The sequence below is a fragment of the Centropristis striata genome, chromosome 1 (genome assembly GCF_030273125.1).
Source record: "Centropristis striata isolate RG_2023a ecotype Rhode Island chromosome 1, C.striata_1.0, whole genome shotgun sequence".
Classification (NCBI taxonomy): domain Eukaryota; kingdom Metazoa; phylum Chordata; class Actinopteri; order Perciformes; family Serranidae; genus Centropristis; species Centropristis striata.
Genome location: NC_081517.1, coordinates 11,657,124 through 11,677,204, shown reverse-complemented (window position 1 = coordinate 11,677,204; position 20,081 = coordinate 11,657,124). Strand labels below are relative to the sequence as shown.

Genomic DNA, 20,081 nt, shown 5'->3' with positions numbered 1-20,081 from the left:
CCCAGGACGACAACAGGAGCTTTTACTCCCTGAGTTCAGACTGAAGGCTGCAGGAACACGGTGGCTCACCTGACGCCTGCTGTGCAGGTCACATTTAAAATATCCCCAACAACTGGAGTCACTGTGATGAGTCTTTCATGTATTCTTTACATAACTGACATTTTTTAGATAACGTGCGTTTTATGTAACTTACAACTTCTGTGTTTTGTGAATCACGGTTTTTACGAAACTTTAATACTTTACCTAACTTACATTTTTTACAATTTTCCTTAACTTACATTTTCTACGTAACATACATTTTCCAATTTTTCTCTAACTTACATTTTTTTAAGGTAACTTGAGGTAACATAACTTGCATTTTTTAGCTATTTTTTTATGTAATTTAATTTTTTTACGTTTTTTATCTAACTTATATTTTTACCTAACTGGCATTTTTATGCAAGGCGACAGACAGAGAGACAGAGAAAGAGACAGACAGTCTTTTTCTTTCATTTCATCTTCTTTTTTTAATTCTCACTGTCCTCTGTGTCTTTGACGCTATAGAAACGTCTGCTGTGTGTTTATTGAGGATGTTTAAAGGGTCAGTGTGCAGGATTCAGACTGAGCTCGTCGTCTCTCTGCAGAGAACTGGAGACCTTCTGAAGCTGCAGGGCAAGAAAAGCACGGAGGAGACTAACGAGTATCTGACAGCAACACACACTCATACATAAAACTCTTCATCAATATATAAAGAGTTGAGATGAATGTGTCTCTTTAAAAGCTGGTTGAGTTTGATGAAACTCGCAAAAAAACGTAAGTTACAGAAAAAACATGATTCACACTTCCACTCAAGTCTGAATCCTGCACACTGACCCTTTAAACATCCTCTGATACTCAATAAATACACACCAGACGTTTCTATAGCGTCAAAGACACAGAGGACAGTGAGAATGAAAAAAGAAAGACGATGAGATGAAAGAATAAGACTGTCTGTCTGTCTGTCTGTCTGTCTCTCAGCCTCATTAAACTCCTGCAGTTTTAATCCAGGAGGAATTAGCGCAGCATCACGCAGCTTAATAGCAGCGAGCTGACCGTCTCCACCTCACAACGTCTTCAAAAACAACGAGGACACACACACACACACACACACACACACACACAGACACACATACACACACACACTTCATGAAACCTGTTTTTAGACATGTTTAATATCCACCTGGTGTTTAATTTCGGTCTTGTGACCTCTGTCGATCAGTTTTAACTTGTTTTGACAGTTTTATCTGCAGCAGAAATAATCCAGTATTTACGGTTATTATGATGTATTTTCTTGGAGCATCCTTACATATTTCATATAAATAAACTCATGTAGAACCTCAACAAGGGCATTAATTAAGATCCAAAGAGATTCCAAATGTAGAAAAATAAACAAAATATTTGTTAACTCTCTGTAAGTTATTTGAACTATTAATATTTCTACGTTTTTGTGATTATTGTGATGTCATTTCTTAAAGTATCTTGAAATATTTCATATGAATAAAATCAGTTGAACTGAAGCTAGAAGTACATGTTTGTCAATAAATCATAATATTTGATCAAAGTATTAAAATTACACCATAAAAAATATGTTAAATCCATAAATAAACACATAAAACACATTGTTCCAAAGATATTCCAAATGTAGAAAAATGAAAAAATAAAATGAATTATTAGTATTAATAACCAGAAGAAGAAGAAGAAGAAGAAGAATTCTAAACACTATTAGTTATTTGAACTTTTTTTATTTGCCATTTTTTATTCTGAGATGATTTGATGGTTTAATCTGAAGTTAAAATATTTTTTTGCTGTCTGTAATAATAAATTAGAATCTGTACAACTGAAGCTAAAAAGGTCATTTAGCTTTAATTAGGTATTTAAATTGGGCCTCAAATAAAACAACATACAAAAATCTGACATTTTTTCATCAAAATGTAAACAATAAAGACATAGATCATACTAATCTAAAATATTTCTAAATGTAGGAACATGAGAGGAATATTTTGCATTATTCATAATATTTTGGTACTAAAGGTTGAAGTACAACAAAATAAATATAATAAATTAATGAATAAATAATGTCCAGAAATAGCAAATAAACAGTTTTATTTCTGGTATTTCTGTCAACAACTCACTTCGTCTGGAGATCATTAGACGTCTCTGAATTAAATTATTTTATTGACTGTATTGAAGAATATCTGACCTAAAACATTATTAGACCTGAGATAAAAAACAATAAAAGTGAAGTGAAGAAAGACAATGTAACAGTTTCAGTGATTAACCTTCCTCTCATGTTAACGGGTCGGTTTTGACCCTTAAATGATCCATAAAATACCCTCAAAACATTTATTTACCATCCAATTTGTTTCTTACCTCTTGGTGACCTTGTTAATCTTCCTTATCCATGAAAAGATTAGTTTTAATATTTTTTGTGTGGCCCCTGAGCCTTTCTTTTGACAGCATTCCCCTAAATTTCAATTTTTAAAATACGTGAAATGAACCTCAAGAGAATTATATAAAATAAAAGGTTGTTATGTTACCTGCCCAAGGGCATTTTAATATTTAGTGAATAGATTTTTTTGTATTATTTTGTTTGAATAGAAGTTCCTGACAACGTCAAAAAGTCTTGATGCAATAAACTAAAGTTGTGTTGTACTTTCATGCATTTAAAGCCTTAAAACGGTGCTGACCCGAACACCAGAGCCAAGGCAAGTTTATTTGTATTGCACCTTTCAACAACAGGGCAATTCGAAGTGCCTTACACAAAACATTAAAAGAGACGTATATAAAATTATATTTAAATAAAAACAATTGAGACTAAAAACAAGCAGATAAAATATTTAGGAAAAAATATAAAAGTACAATCAAATATAAAATTTTAAAATTGAAAGTGAGCTGATTAAAAAAAAATATGTAAATATCAAATTCTCTAGGAGTCCCTCCATGTATTCTGCTAACTACACGAAGGGTAAAACTGAGAAAAACTGCTTTAAAGTTTTTTGACGTTTTTTAACTGGCTAGCCAAAGGGGTTATAGGTAGATAAGTGATATGACACTTATTTCTACATGCATTGATGATATATTTTTTATGCTCAAAAATCATGACAATTTATTTGACATTTGAGCCCCAAAAATGTAGTTACTGCACTCTGGTTTTGCATTTTGCTTTTATATTTTGTTTTCAGTGAATAAACAATTTCAAATTTAATTTGTTACAAGCGTATTTAAAAGTATTTAACAACTCTATTCAAAGACTTGCTTATTTTAGACTCAATATTATAAAGTAATGTTGTATTTTATACTTAATATAATTTAACTCTCAACATAATGAAGACATACAAGGCTACGCTGTATCACAGTCAAAGCAGACTGTGGTAAGTGCAATTACTGCGGTCTGCTTTGGTTTTGAGTTGGATTTTGTAGTTATTTTCTATATTTCTATATAATTTCTATATAATTATCTCTTTGCAGTCAGGCAAAATTGAAATCTAAAACTTTGTCACAGACCTCAAGGATTTTATTTTAAGTTAGAACTCAATTTCGACCAAAAATGTAGTTGGGCAGTATTCTCTACTCATATCGCTAAACATCAGATGATCAGAAATGTAAAAAAGATAAAAGTATATTCAAATATAAAATGAAATAAAATTGAAAACGATGATGAAATGATATGTGTGTATATATATATATATATATATATATATATATATATATATATATTTATATCAAAGGAATAATAGTTCCAGTGCAGTAAAGGCAGTGGCAAACAAAGTCTTTAGTCTTGATTTAAGAGAGTTGAGAGTTGCAGCAGATCTGCAGTTTTCTGGAGTTTGTTCCAGATATGTGGAGCATAAAAACTGAACGCTGCCTCTCCATGTTTAGTTCTGACTCTGAACACGGAGCAGCCCAGTCCCTGATGGTCTCAGAGTTCTGGCTGGTTCGTAGCTGAGCAGAAGATCAGAAATGAACCATTCTGTGCTTTGTAGACCAACAATAGTATTTTGAAATCAACAGAGGAAGGTTAAGATGAATGATTGTGTCTAAGCGTTGTGGCGGCGTGGAGCCATATGGCCGACACGTCACGTGACCTCCAGTATTGGATTAACGACACGCAGCCAAAGCGCTCCTGCTGTTCAGGACTCGGTCAACAACATCCACACAGGACGCCGAGCAGCCGACTCTGAGCTCTGATTGGCTGTCTGAATCTCATCACACACACACACACACACACACAGATCTCCTCGTCACTAATTAACTGCTTGTTTTGTTCAGTTTGTGGGTCACAGCGAGGTCACGACCAGAACGATGAACCGGCCCGTTGGCCTCCTAACGAGTCGTCACTGATGACACTGCCGTGCTAAATGTTAGCGCAGCATGCTAACGTAGATTAAAGCTGCACAATGAGACGAAGCATCACTAATCCAGTTAGCTGCTCACCGTCAGCTGAGTGGAGTCAGCACAGGACGCAGGACGAGCCCAGAACTTTAAACAAACAAACAACCAACCTCTACCAATAAAACATCATGCTCAGCAAAAGGAGAAATAAATCAATTAATTAAGAAAAAACAATTTAAAAAAACACTAAACTAACTAAAATTTCTACCTTTAGACCTTTTGGACTGTTTTTTAGTTTGTAAATGAAAACGAGCACAAAAATGTTTTTCCCATAGTGACTATGTGTTTATGTAACTTACATTTTTAAAGTTTTTTTTATGTCACATTTTTTTTAACCTGATCTAGGTTTATTACATTTTACCATAACTTACATTTTTTCCGTAACTTTTGTGGCTCACGTTTTGTGGAATCAGGTTATTAACGCAACTTATATTTTTTTGAGTGACTTACATTTAATTTAATTTTGTTTACATCAAATTTTGCTCAACAACCAACCAACCTCTACCAATAAAATCAACATGCTCAGCAAAAGGAGGAATTAAACAAATACATTTTATTAAAAACTCTAAACTCAGCATTCATTATTTTCTCTGTGTTTTTATAAACTTTTATCTTCTACCATTAGACCTTTTGAACAGTTTTTTAGTTTAGAAAATGTGACAGAGACTATGTGTCACTACTGACAATGAATAATGTGATGGGATTAGATTCCTCACATTGTCACTTTCCATTAGAGCCCAACATGACGACTGTTGGTTGAAACATTAAACAGTTATGACCGTTTTATCCGGGATGTGTCAACATGGTTACCAAGCGTTTTTAAAGTATCATCATCAAATTTCCACTAGCAGCAGGTAAGACTTTCTCCTTCGTCCCATTGTGTTGAACAATGAAGATTTCACAGATATAATAAGCTGCAGGCAAACATATTCAGCTGGACAAGTTTAACTGTGTTCTTACTTGCATTACTCAAAGCCTGCAGCACCTAAAGTCATTCTGACTGTTTGGGGAAAAAATGTGAGTGTTACCTCTCAAATGAGATCAAGACCATGCATCCTCCAAACTTTTCAAGGCTTTAATTTGACTTGAGTATGATTGTAATAGGGGTTTAGGTGAAAATGTGCAGGTAAGAAAAGAGGTTAAATAGAAGCAAAAACGCAACTGACTAACTGTAAAGTATAAACCCTGAATACTTATAAGAAATTAATATAAAATCAATAAAAAATGTAAAAAATCAGTGGATTTATCTGCTGCTGCAAATAGTCCTAAACAAAGTGAGCAGCTGTTTTAAAAACCAAAACTATATGTTTGTGTTTCAGTGAACCAAAGGGCTGAGAGACGGCAGCCAACAGTAAATTATAAACCCTAAATACTGAAAAAAAAAGTATATAAAAACAATGAAACAAAAAGAATCAGAACTGAGCATTACGAGCTGCAGTTTGAGCCGAAACCTTCACCAAACACAACCAACACGTTGGAGATCACGATCTTTAACACTGAACGTAACATGTTGATGTTAGACTTTGGTGTGTAATAAACGCAGAAAATTAATGATGCAGGTTTTCTTTGGTCTTGTTGGTCAGATAGCCCCGCCCCCAGCCCCTGGTGTAAGAGGTTCGTGGTTGGAGACCAGCAGAGAGTCGGTGACGCTCTGGAACCAGTTTTCCTGCAGAGAGCCGTTCTTTAGCTGTCGAAGAACTGGTTCCAGATGAGGCTCCAGCTCCAAACCGACCCATGAATGCCGCAGTCCAAAAGGAGCGTGGCAGAGTTTTTCTGGCAAAAAAAATCGTCCAAGCACAGAGAGCTGGATAGGATCTGCCAACTGATCGATTGATCATCAGTTCAGGCCTACAGCACAGAGAGAGGCAAGTCCAAGGCAAGGCTATCTGACCAACAGGACCAAAGAAAACCTGCATTCATTTGATTTGATTTGTTTAACTTTAAAGTGATTGATACAGGCTCACAATAGCTTACAACCACATCCAACATTAACATTTTCACATTGTTCATATGAACGAAATATTTGTCCATATCAACCAAAACGAGCAGATCAGATGTTTGTACCAGTCGTGTGTAGATGCCAGTGGAGACGTATTCAGACGACGACGTAAAGCATGGAAAAGCAAACGGTTCACAACCGACTGAACCAAATGCAAACCAGCACCAGAACTAGGTTCATGTTGGTTGAAAAGGTGTAAGAGAGCGTGAGAAAGAGACGTTATCTGGTAATAAAGTCAAGTTGATGGGTCACATACCCAACACTCATGACCCATCTCTTGGAGTGAAAGACGTCTGGCTCCTCCTACGCTGAAGGCCTCTGCGTCTCAAACCAGACTCTTCTCCTCTGTAGTTCCCCGGTGGTGGAACGAACTTCCAAACTCCATCTGTTCCGCTGAGTCCTTCTCAATCTTTAAGAAGAGACTGAAGACCAACTCTTTACTGAACACCTTCACTCTTGATCTACACTGACGACTACGACAAGTATCTCACTGACCGCTGTTGCAACCTATAAAGCACTTGTGTCTGTGGTGGTAGTGTGTTGTTTTATGCTGCAGTCTGCTGGGGAGGCAGCATCAGACACAGAGATGCAAGGTGGTTGGACAGACTGGTCTAAAGAGCTGGTTCTGTGGTTGGAGCCAGGTTGGACACACTGGAGGAGGTGGTGGAGAGATGACCTGTCAAGATGTTCAAGTCCATCTCGAAATACCCGGATCATCCGCTACACAAAACCTTTATGGACCAAAAAACAGCAGTGGACGGCTCCTCTCTCTCCATTGCAGGACGAAGAGATTCAAAAGATCCTTCGCTCCTACAGCCAACAGACTGTCTCATTCAAACAGAGCTAACACACTCACTGAATCTACCCTGGGGATAAATAAAGTAATTTTGATTTGATTTGATTTTTGATTTGATTGTAGAATTTTAACAACCTTTGTTTGTCACCAGTGTTTTCTGGTCTTCTGCATGGCAATTTCCCTGGAAATGTTCCCTCATGTTATCTTTCACACCATGCAGGTCCGTCTGAGTCAGGTGTGAAAGCACGTCGAGACGCCTGACAAGAGAACAGAAAACTCAACAACAAAAACCTTACAAACACGACAATCACAGGAACCGAACGTGAGATTTCAACCTGATTCTGAAAAAGGAACACGAAGGTTACAACTTCCACGCTGCACTTCCTCCTCGCCCGAGGAATAAACACAACACTGTTCCCATATGACCTTGAGCAGTGTCTGTGTGTGTGTGTGTGTCTGTGTGTGCGCGCGCGTGTGTTTCTGGTCACTGTGGCAACAGTAACCAAGCAGCGAGCTCACTGAGCCCAGCCTGCAGATGATGAGGATGCAGGGTAATGAAGAGGGAAGAAACATTGAGTCAGTCTCTTCCTCTCGTCTGTCTGAATAACAGCAGAAGTTCAGCTCTCAGTTCCTCTCCCACCTCCACATGTTCCTCATTTATCATCCAACACGCTGATGATAGAAACAGCAGAAACCACACGAGAGAGTCTCATCTGGAAAATCAAAAGTTGTCAAACACTCCCCGTCAAATAACAGTAAACAACTGAAAGTTATTTTACGGATAAATTATTTAAAAATATATATATATATATATATATATATATATTTATATATATATATTTATTTATTTATTTATTTATTTATTTTTTGCTGTCAGACTTTTCAGTTTATTTAAATTCATTCATTTTTTTCTACTGTAAGAAAACAGAAAGTTGTTTCAAACATTTTGTAATATGATGTGTCTTTTTTGTCTTGTTTTCTACAAAGAATGAACTGTAATTAACTGTAAAACTTTCAAGACCATGAACTGAATAATAAAAAAAAGTCCATTATATTACTTTACATATTTTAACTTCCATTTTATGGTTAAAATTTGTATTAAAAATGTAGGCATTTAATTTAGAAAAAACAAGAAAAATCTTTTACATTTTTTTTTTGTTTTTGTTTTTACACAGACAGTGCCTGTTTTTATGGTGACAGTTACAGAATAAAACTGAAATAAAAGTAAATAACCATAAGTTATTATACAGATAATTTCTTTAAAAATACGGATAATTAATATTTGAAATAAAAATATTTTTATGCATTTAATTTCTCTAAGAAAATGGGTAAATTCCTGTAAAATAACTTGTTACTGCTACAAATTTCGTTTGAATGTTTGATGTTATAAATGCTATAAATCTATAAGTCCTGCAGCTCTATGGAATCAGCACAATCAGAACAACTCAAACTCTGTGCACAATAACAGTTAAAAACGTATTTTATGATATTTGGAATAAAATGGAAACTATGCCACATGTTTCCACATTTATTACATTTAAATAAATAGATTTCAAATAAATAAATAGATGAATTTATTAGTTAATTTAATTTATTCAATTGCTTGAGCTTCTACCAAATGTTTGCACACTGAAATGGTCTAAAATAATGTGAAATTACACATTTCTAAATGAAAAATGTCAGAAAATTTGTGAGTTTTTCACATTTTTTTTGCTCTTTTTACATTCTCCTGTCTGTGTCCTCATGTTTTACTGCAACATATAAAATCTCTATAAATCTATAAGTCCTGCAGCTCTATGAAATCAGCACAATCAGAACAACTCAAACATGTCTTTGTGCAGAATAACACAGTTAGAATGACAGAAATCAGAAAAAAAGTTGAATCTCTCTGATAAATTATTATTATTATTATTATTATTATTATTATTACTATTATCATGGCATTATGACTAGTTTTATTTTTGAAACTTTCAGTATTTTTTTATGCTCGTACATTTGTACTGCAGTCAGATTTGAATGCAGCATTTTACCTGTAGCAGAGTATATTATACTGAAATATATTAGGTATAATATGTGAGCACTCACACAGTTTATTAAGGAAACAAAAGGAAACAATGCTGTCATTATAATATTCATTAGTTCCAATTATAAGCAAGTTCTTCAGTCCACATGTGGTCGAGATATTTCCAGTAATAAATTAATAATAATAGTAGGTGTGAACGGCTGAGCTACAGAGAGATTCTGACCAGATTATTTTTAAAAATGTGAATAAAAAATAATTTATGTATAAACACTTTTACAATTGCCCACAAGTGTCACGAATGTTGTAAAATAAAAGACAAAATTACCAAAAACAGTCTCAAAATGATCAAAGAGTCACAAAATTACCAAAAAGTCACTAAATAGCGACAAAAATGATGTAAACAATATAAAAAGGCACAAAATTACATTTAAAAAAATAAAATCAAAAAAGACAAAAAAAGACATAAAATTACCAAAAACAGTCACAAAATTACCAAAAAGTCCACCACAAAATGTAAGAAAAATGTAAAAAAAATATTTAAAAAGGCACAAAATTGCCAAAAATAAAAATATTAAAAAATACGTAAAACTACCAGCTGCAGAGAGATTCTGCCCAAATATATATTTTTTTAAATTGGAATAAAATGTAATTTATATATAAACACTAGCATTTCTACAAGTGTCACACATGTTAAAACACTAAAAAGCACAATTATTTTTCACACCTACTTTTTTTTTTTTTTATTGTAGTTTTAGTTAAATATAATAACCTTCATCAACTGTTTTTCGTTGTGGTAATGAGACTACTCTCTGAGAAATGTATTTATTCATTTGTTTAGGTTTCGTGGTTGAATCCATGAGCCGTGGGTTTGTAAGCTACAAGAATCCAAACGTACGATTTCCTAAACACAGATTGAGACAGAAACTGGATTGTGACTAGCTGGATTGGCTTCTGATTCAAGATGATTTCCAGTTGATGGTGTCGTGTCTCCTGCGTGACAGGGGTCAGAGCTTAAAGGATAAGTCTCAGGATATTCTATATTCTCATCAACTAATCCCACAAAACACCCAAACCAGCAGCGAACGTATCGACTACTGATCGTCTTCTTCCTCCATGCTATAGAGCTGAAACAGTCACCACAGCAACAAATGGGGATTCATCCGCCGCCGAAAATAGTCCCAAACAAATGCATCGTTTTCAACCAGTGAGCAGCTGTTTTAAAAAAACAAAACTGTTTGTTTGTGTTTTAGAAGGAACCAATGGGCTTAGGGTTTTTTGTTTTAAATTTGTGTTTTTTTCTTGTAAATCTGTGAGTTTTTTCTCTTAAATTTGTATTTTTCTCTCATAAATTTGAAATTTTTGTCTCGTAAATATGTAAAAAAAAAAAAAAAAAAAAAAATTTCCTAAATTTGTGATGTTTTCTCATAAATTTGTATTTTTTTGTTGTGAATTTGTGATTTTTTTTTTTCGTCATAAAACTTGTGATTTTCTTGTAAATGTATAACTTTTTTCTTTGTTTTGCTCAGCTTCCTTCCTTTGTTTCGTACTGGAGGGAACAGGGGGGAAGAACCTTTATGTTCTCATGAACTGTCGGTCCAGTCATGTTATTATTCAGGGAATCATGGCCTACTGACAAGTTTTTTTGCCTCCCAGCCTCTCTGCAGTGAGAGGCAGGACAGACAGACAGACAGACAGACAGACAGACAGACAGAGAGGAGCGTGATGTCTCTCTGATCCACCACGACCAAAACCCAAAATGTCAAACGGTTCAGAAGCAATAAAACGGAGAATTTAGCAGCACTGCAGTGTAGAAGAAAAGGTCAAACTCTCTTTTTTTCCATTTAAACCGGGGAGTTCCTCCATTCACCAGGAACACAATGGAACAATGGTGCTGTGTTATTATTAGAGTTACACACAGAGCTGATCTCAGAGACGTTTTCTTGTTTTTTTAATATTAAGTGCAAATAACAAATTTAAGTAAATTACTTGGCTTCGCTGAAATTATTAATGGGACTTCTTTTTTTTTTACAGTATTATTTAATTGCTAAATGGTAACGTTAAATTACGGTGAATTTTATGTAAAAATGCAAAAAATACACATCATATTACTGAATGTAAAATTAAGGAAACTTTCTGGGATTTTTTTACAGTAAAGCTTTTATGTTTGTATGTAATTTTATGTAAAACAAAATGTAAAAAAGCAAGAGCAAAAGTTGTCAAACACTTCCAGTAAAATAACAGTAAACAACCGGAAGTTATTTTACAGATAATTTCTTTAAAAATACCGATAATATACGGTAAATACCTGTATATATTCATATATAACATGATAGTAACTGTTCGGCAACTTTTGCTGTCAGACTTTTCAGTCTATTTACATACATTTTATCTATACGTTTTATTTCTAAGAAAGTTTCCTTCATTTTACATTCAGCAACATCTTGCATTTTTTTGTATTTCTACGTAGAACTGTAATCACAGTAATTTAACTTTGAAGACCATTAAGCTTAAATAACACTGTAAAAACATCTATAATGTATTATTACATTATATTAATTTACAGCTTTTAACTTCCATTTTATGGTTAAAATTTGTATTTAAAAATGTAGGCACTTAATTTAGAAAAAGACAAAACAAGAAAAACCCTGTAACATAATATTGAATTATTTCACGAATTTATGAAAAATAATAATATGATTTTTGTTTTTACTCTGCACAGACGGTGCCTGTTTCTATGGTGACAGTTACAGAATGAAAACTGCAAATAAGAGTAAACAATTGTAAGTTATTTACCAGATAATTTCTGTAGATATACAGATAATATACAGTTAATACCTGTATTTAATTATATATATATATATATATATATATATATATATATATGTGTGTGTGTGTGTGTATATGTGTATTTGTATGTATATATATATATGTGTGTATATATATATATATATATATATATATATATATATGTGTGTGTGTGTGTGTGTGTATATATATATATATATATATATATATAATACACATATACACATATACATATATATTTATATATGTGTAGAATAACTAAAGTTATTTTTTACTTTAATATGACGGTGACTTCTGACAGGCTTTTTACTGTTTTTGTTTCTGTTTTTTGTTTTTTTTAAGATTAATTTTTACATTAAATTTAAAGTTTATATATATATATATATATATATATATATATATATTTACATAGAATTCACTGTAATTTTAAAGACCATTAAACTATTAATAGAATATAGATATAAACGTTCACATTTTTATTGTTAATATTTGAAATAAAAATATTTTTATGCACTTAATTTAGAAAAAAACGAGTAAATTCCTGTAAAATAACTTAAATAACTTATATGTTACTGCTATGTCCCCCTCAACGCCCCCTGTCCCCCTATAATGAAACCGGGGAGAACAGGTGAGTGGTTAATAATAATATTAATAGTATGAATAATTTTATTAATGACAGTTCCAGGTGAGAGGATGAATAAGTGTTTTCACACTCACCGGCATCATGTTGGCAGTTTTCCGCGCTGTCGCATCCGGACTGCAGCTGAAACCATTAAACCTTCAGAGCCTCCTCCTGCTCCTGCTCCTCCTGCTCCTTCTCCTGCTGCTCCGTCTGTCTCCTCCTGCTCCTCATTCACATCGCATTCATCATTATTAATATTTGCATGTCGACCTGTTGCGGTGCAGCAGCGGGCCTGTGAGTCTCTCTGCAGAAAGATCCGTAAATAAATGACAAAATAAAATTTAAAAAAAGGATGTTTTCGGAAGCGACCGGAAACGGGAAAGCGTGCAGCCGAAATAAAACCTTGCTGCGGGAAACAAAGCGCTCCTGCTGGGCGCTAATCCTGCTCAGCATCCAGGATCCGTCTGACCGGGACTGTGTTTGCATCACAGTCCTTCAGTCCGCGCAGACCGCTCACCTGCCGGCAACAACCGCGTTTCCGCTACGAGTTTTTCACAATAAAGTGTTATTGGTTACACTGCAGGAGCCTGGTGTGGAATCATTAAATTGGATATTTATTAATCAAATATAGTGGTTGAATATGACTAAGTATATTTACTCAAGAACTGTACTTGAGTTAGAGTATTTCCTTTTTATGTAATTTTATATTTTTACTCCACTACATTCAGCTTTAATTATTTTTCAGGTCGAGATTTAACAGAAAATACATGATACATTTAAAATGATTAAACAGTATATTAAGTAGTTAAATGAGCCCTAAACCTTGAGAAAATCAAAACGCTGCTTACATAAATGCATCAATAATAATAACAAACAATATATTTGGAATATATAAAACAATCTGCATAACGAGCACTCTTACTTTTGACACATAAAGTATATTTATATACTTTTGTACTTTTACTATCAATAATAATATTCAAATAATATATTTGAGATATATAAAACAATCTGAGTGGTTCCATTCTGTATAACGAGTACTTTTACTTTTGCTAATTTAAGTACATTTTGATACTTTTGAAGTAAGTGAGTAAGTAACTGAAGTAAAGTAATCTGAATACTTCTTCCACCATTGTTTACTTGAGTATTTTTATTTTATGTAACTCATGTAACTTAATCTTTAGCTGACAGCTTTAGTTACTTTTCAGGTCGAGATTTAACATAAAAAACAAGATACATTTATTTATTATTGTTCCCCTCTTTATTGCATGGTAATTGTTTGTTATGTGCTTCTTCTTTTTTTTTTGCAAATGCCTGCATTCAAACTTTGTACTGAAATAAAAGTAAGAAAGTATCAGCATCTAAATGATGTGGTCGTTTTTATTTGCCAAGGTCAACTTCAAAATAACATATTATATATGTTACACATATTACTAAATATATATATGGTTGTTTATTTACTTTACTTTATTGTGATGAAAACGCATACAATTAATAAAATACTCAACTCAATACTCCAAATTAATTCAAATTTTCATTCTTTACAACATTTTGTGTGATAATTATATTTTTACAGTCAAAACAAATCACGACAGCCCATCAGATTCATTCTGAAGTCTGCAGTTCGCTTTTATTTTGAAGGACAGGTTGTCATTCCGGTCTCAATATTGTCCAACTTGACTCAAATCATCACCAAAATCTCCTGGCAACCGGAATAAACTCCTCCTTGTCCCTCCCTCAGTGTGTGTGTGTGTGTGTGTGTGTGTGTGTGTGTGTGTGTGTGTGTGTGTGTGACTGAGAGAAAGACAAATAATATCCAAATAATTATTTTTGCCTCTTCATTCTAAAATAGAACTCACCATCTGGTTCTTCTTCTTATTAGGGCCTCGGGGCAATCGCACCAAGCACTACTGTTATACTGTGGATTTCTTCTTCTTCCTCTTCCGGACGCAATTTCGTCCTGCTACTAGTCCCACAACTTGAAGAGTTGCAGGACAAATTATACATTAAAACGTGCGGTTTGATCGGGATCAGTGTGCTATTACTTTTCTCTACAGAAAACGAATTTTTCGCGACGTAAGTCGCAAAAAACGACCCAAAATTTTGCATTGAAATGAATGGGACGGACGACAAAAAATGAGCGAAAAAGAACAATAATTGGAGATTTTTAAACGTATACTTCTCCGGCATAATTTCACCTAGAAACTCCATTTGAACTTTAAACAGTAGACACAAGTCTTGTGTATCGGTGTATTAATCCACGTTTCGATAGGTCATATAGTTTTTTATCAATCCCTGTTCAATGACCATGATAATTTTTGGAGAAATTCTGAGATTATAATGGGTGTGTATTGCACGGAATGTTCGTGCCACAGTGTGTGACATCATCGCCAGAGTGTAGAGGGAGAGAAAAAACTGTCAAAAAATAAATTTGAAAACTGCGCTCCAGGCCACAAATTTCACTCTACAGAAATAATTTATACATAGAAACGTAGGAAAATTTGTCTTCTCACTCCTCAATCCTCTGGTAAAGCTGTCAGAGTTATAGTTTGGGCGTAGGACGCACAGATGCACCACCAACACGCACCAACAGCCTCATTGGGTCCCATATTAAAAACGCAGGAAGATTTCGTTAATTCTGTTGATTGCTTTGATCTGATTGCCTTTGATCTTTGATGTGATTACAGTTACAGATACATACACACACACACATGCACGTAAGCGGGCACACTCCTCACACATGCATACAAATGCTTCAAACACACACGTGCACACACACACACAGGTAACTTTATGTGATTTTAATTACACACACACACACACACACACACACACACACATATTTTGAGGTTAAAGGGCATAGTTTGAAATCTCTGAAGAATCTCATCATAGTGTACACACACCGACAGTAGCCCCCGTGGCCCTTTCAGAATTTCCCCAGAGGAAATTTTCTAGTTATTATTATTGTATTTGAAGAAAAAACAGGATGATTAATTTATATAAGTTAGAGTAATGAGTGGTGACACATGCTATGCGGCTACTATTTTTGTTTTGTTTGGTATGTTTGATTGTCTTTTTTTTCCTTTTTATTATATATTATTTTCTTCTTATTCTTCTTTTTTAAGGAAGAAAGGAGGAAGAAGGGAAAGGAGAAGAGGAAGGAAGGCGAAGAAGAAAAAAAAGAAAAATCAAGCAGCTTCTTTTTTTCTCTCTTTTTTGACTGCTTATTTCTTTTATTAATTAATTAAATTAACAGATTGTACATTTCTAATTTTTACTTGAGTACAAACTTGAGTTCTAACAGGGTAGGCATAATAAGCTATGCTTCAGCCTACGCCTTTTCGGTCCAAATGTCTATTATCAATTTTCTTTCTCTGTTTACTTATTGTTTACTTTGATCAATGTTTTTTTTCTGGTTTGTTACTTCTGTTTTAATGACATGTATTGACCAAAATAAACGGAAAACGGAAAAAGGGAAGGATAAGATACTAATCTGTGCAGACAGAATGTAAACAACACAAACACAGTGCTAACGAGAGCATTTTCACACCAAACATTAGTGGTAATGTTTGCAGGAGTTTTGAACAGAAGGTTAGTTATCATCTGAGTCACTTTAATGTGCTGAGTCACAGTAAAAGTCCTGAAATAAAAATCTAACTACAAAGTTTCTGCTATTCTACTTTCAAACACTTCCTCCTCCTACCTGTTGGGTTTAGCACCTCCTTGGCTCCACAGACCAATCTGCTATTTCACAATAAGTGTTTAAATCAGAGGGAGGAAACCAAACAGCAGAGCTGCAGTAAGAGGAGGAGCAACAGTGGAAAGAGGAGAGCTGCAGCGTCACACTCCAGAAATGAGAGTTAAGTCTGTCAGAGTGTCATTCTCACTGCAGTCCAGACAAGTCTCTGTTTCTCTCTGAAAGAAAGATCAAACTGACTTCATCAGGTCTTTGTCAACAACACAGCAGAGTCTCTGCCAAACACTGGTGAGTACAGCTGATCATATTTATACTTTCAACAACCAGGATTAATACAAAACTTCAGCTCCCCTCAGGCAGGAAGTTCCTCTCTTTTCACATTATAGTTGTTCAGTTGTTACAATATAACGGTGGCTGTTTGTCCACAGGTCCACTGTACAGCAGCCCACTTTAACAGCTTTCAACAGTCTCTCTGTGTCCGTTCTCAGGACTTCACTCACTTGGGACTGAATCTGTCACACCTACTTTCCTTCTTTTATTTCCTCTGGCTGCTTCAAAATAAAAGTCTTCTACTAACAATTCAATGGCATGCTTTTAATGTGAAGCAGCTAGATGAAATGCAAAGTGTTGATCATCAAATGAGCAGATCTTAATGTGTTTAACATGCTACTCATGCTGATTATATTTTTTATATGGGATGTTATTATTAGATTGAACAACGTTTTTATTATTGTTTTATTTTTTACTAAATAAACTTTAGAAGCATATGAGTTTAAGTAAGTTTTAAATGATGGTGCTGTTTGAAAGGCTAAATGGCAGAAATAATGATTTGAAGCAGAATATTCCTAAAGATAAAACATGTTTTGAATTTTGAGAAGGATGATCTCATTTAAATAAATGGGGACATTTCGATGATGTGAAGTTATTAAAGATGTTTGTAACAAACAAGTCATAATTGCTTGTTTGTCCCTCCATCCTCCACTGCATCAATCCCTCTTTTTTCACCTCGTTTATCATCAACATTATCAGGCGAAGAAACCAAGAGAGTAACTTGCAAAAAAGCTGTCTTGCAAATTAAGTTTTGCTCACTCTTATTTGTTTAGGCAGTCTTCTCTGGCTGTTGCAGTGAACTTTGTTGACTAATCCAACTTTAATGTGCAGAGCAGTCTGGAGAGTAGGCTAAGTAGGGAGATCTCTGCAAGACCTCAAACTTGATGCAGGAGGTGAGGGGGGGCTCTGGAGGAGACAGGGCCATGGGATAAGGGGAAAAGTCTTGATTTTACAGTAGACCCAATGTAGTGTCAGAGGTCTCCTGACCAATGAGGGGCTCACACATCTGTAGGGGTCATGAACTCCAGGCATGCTGGGATTAGAGAAGGAGATTTCTCGCCAGAGTACCGAAATGGAGAGACCAGATGCCAATTTGAGACGGGAATGAAAATGTCACTGCATTTTAATCTACATCAGTTCAAATCCATAAATGAACCAAAATTCACATGTGGCAAGATCCCAACATCTGCCAAATTCAGTCAATGAAGGAAAATATATTTGAGTGTTCTTTGCAAACTATCTGCCACGTTTTAAACAAATTATCAAGAACTGGGCCATTCAAAATATTGTTGTCTTTGCTTTTAATTTGTTTGCAGTTCGAAATTATGGCGACTATCAACTGTCTGCTGTCTGAAGATCAGTTCCTGTGCTCCATCTGTCTGGATATGTTCACTGATCCTGTCAGCACACCGTGTGGACACAACTTCTGCAAAAACTGCATCAACACACACTGGAACAAAAATGACCAGTACCTGTGTCCCATGTGTAACAAAGATTTCAACACAAGACCTGAGCTGCAAGTCAACACTTTGTTCTCCGAGATGATTGTTCAGATCAGACAGTCAGCTCAACAGAAAGCCAGCAGCAGCAGCAGCAGCTCAGAGCAACAAGTGTCCGAACCAGGAGAAGTTCCCTGTGACGTCTGCACTGGAACCAAACTGAAGGCCCTGAAGTCCTGCCTGGTGTGTCTAGTCTCCTACTGTGAGACTCACCTGGAGCCTCATCTGACAATGTCAGGCCTGAAAAGACATCAGCTGATCAACGCTGTGGAGAACCTGGAAGGCAGGATGTGTACGAAGCACGATAAACCTCTGGAGCTGTTCTGTAAGACCGACCAGACGTGTGTCTGCATGCTCTGCACTGTTTCAGACCACAAGATGCATGATGTTGTTCCTCTGAAAGAAGAATATGAACAAAAGAAGGCTAAGCTGGGAAAGACAGAGGCTGAAATTCAGCAAATGATCCAGAAGAGACAACTGAAGATTCAGGAGATCAAACACTCAGTCGACCTCAGTGAGAAAGATGCAGACAGAGAGATATCAGAAGGAGTTCAGGTCTTCACTGCTCTGAAGGAGTCTGTTGAGAGAGGCCAAGCTAATTTCATCAAAACCATCAAAGAGAAGCAGAAAACAACTGAAAAACAGGCTGAAGGCTTCATCAAAGAGCTGGAACAGGAAATCTGTGAGCTGAAGAGGAGGGGCACTGAGGTGGAGCAGCTCTCACGCTCTGAAGACCACCTCCATCTCCTCCAGAGTGTCCAGTCCCTAAACACCCACCACCCAACACCCACCAAGGACTGGACAGAGGTCAGCATCCGTCCATCATATGAGGGGACTGTTGTGAGAGCTGTGGCTCAGCTGGAGGAGACACTCAGTAAACAGATGAAGAAGCTGCTTGAAGCTGAGCTGAAGAGGGTCCAGCAGTATGCAGTGGATGTGACTCTTGATCCTGATACAGCACATCCTAAATTGATCCTGTCTGATGGTGGGAAACAAGTGAAACATGGTGATGTGAAGAAGAATCTTCCAGACAATCCAAAGAGATTTTCCATTTATAATATTGTTTTAGGAAAGCAGAGTTTCTCTTCAGGCAGATTTTATTTTGAGGTTCAAGTTAAAGGAAAGACTGCCTGGGATTTAGGAGTGGCCAGAGAGTCGATCCACAGGAAGGGGAAAATCATACTGAACCCTCAGAATGGTTTCTGCACTATATGGTTGAGAAATGGAAATAAGTACAAAGCTCTTGCTGGCCCTTCAGTCCGTCTTTCTCTGAAGTCTCCTCCTCAGAAGGTGGGGGTGTTTGTGGATTATGAGGAGGGTCTGGTCTCCTTTTATGATGTTGATGCTGCAGCTTTGATCTACTCCTTTACTGGATGCTCCTTCACTGAGAAACTCTTCCCATACTTCAGTCCCTGTGATAATGAGGGTGGTAAAAATTCTGCACCTCTGATCATCTCTACTGTTGCAGAAAACTAATCACTTCATTTATTTCATGTTCTGATTTTTTAAATATATTTAGGGGAACAAATACCATATGGTATACATATTGTAAAAGTGTGTATTGCGGTGATTGAGTTCCCCTTTTTTATTAATTGTATTCTATTACACGGTCAACATGTTAATTTGATACACCCACTGTTAAACTCAGACACTTGTTTTCGCTTCCAGAAGAAATCCCCGTTTATGAAGAGAACACATATGTCAAGCTGAAGTTTGAGTCAATTACCAAAGAAAATAGCAAAATATCATTTTTTTTTAAACTTAAAAAATAATAATGTAATTATTCAGTTTGATAAGGTGCCACAGAAAACATGTTTAATTGTTTAATAAAGCTTAATTTAAGATTAATAGTATCAGTAACAGTCTGCGTCACTAATGGACATAAAGTTTATATAAATAG

At 35.3% G+C, this 20,081-nt stretch overlaps 2 protein-coding genes across 2 annotated transcripts in view; one reads left to right on the top strand and one right to left on the bottom strand.

Moving 5' to 3' along the window:
* Positions 1 to 12,768, bottom strand: part of LOC131969653 (apoptosis-stimulating of p53 protein 2-like) — a 36,376-nt gene extending 23,608 nt beyond the window's left edge. The window contains exon 1 of the mRNA XM_059330769.1: positions 12,751 to 12,768. Within this exon, the coding sequence (XP_059186752.1) occupies positions 12,751 to 12,759 (9 nt within the window). The 5' untranslated portion in view covers positions 12,760 to 12,768. The remainder of the gene's footprint in view (positions 1 to 12,750) is intronic.
* A 3,712-nt stretch (positions 12,769 to 16,480) lies between these two features.
* LOC131993078 (E3 ubiquitin-protein ligase TRIM21-like) overlaps positions 16,481 to 20,081 on the top strand; it is a 3,777-nt gene continuing 176 nt past the window's right edge. The window contains exons 1-2 of the mRNA XM_059358839.1: positions 16,481 to 16,640; positions 17,999 to 20,081. The exon at positions 17,999 to 20,081 is cut by the window's right edge and continues 176 nt beyond it. Coding sequence (XP_059214822.1) covers positions 18,008 to 19,657 — 1,650 coding nt within the window. The 5' untranslated portion in view covers positions 16,481 to 16,640; positions 17,999 to 18,007 and the 3' untranslated portion in view covers positions 19,658 to 20,081. The remainder of the gene's footprint in view (positions 16,641 to 17,998) is intronic.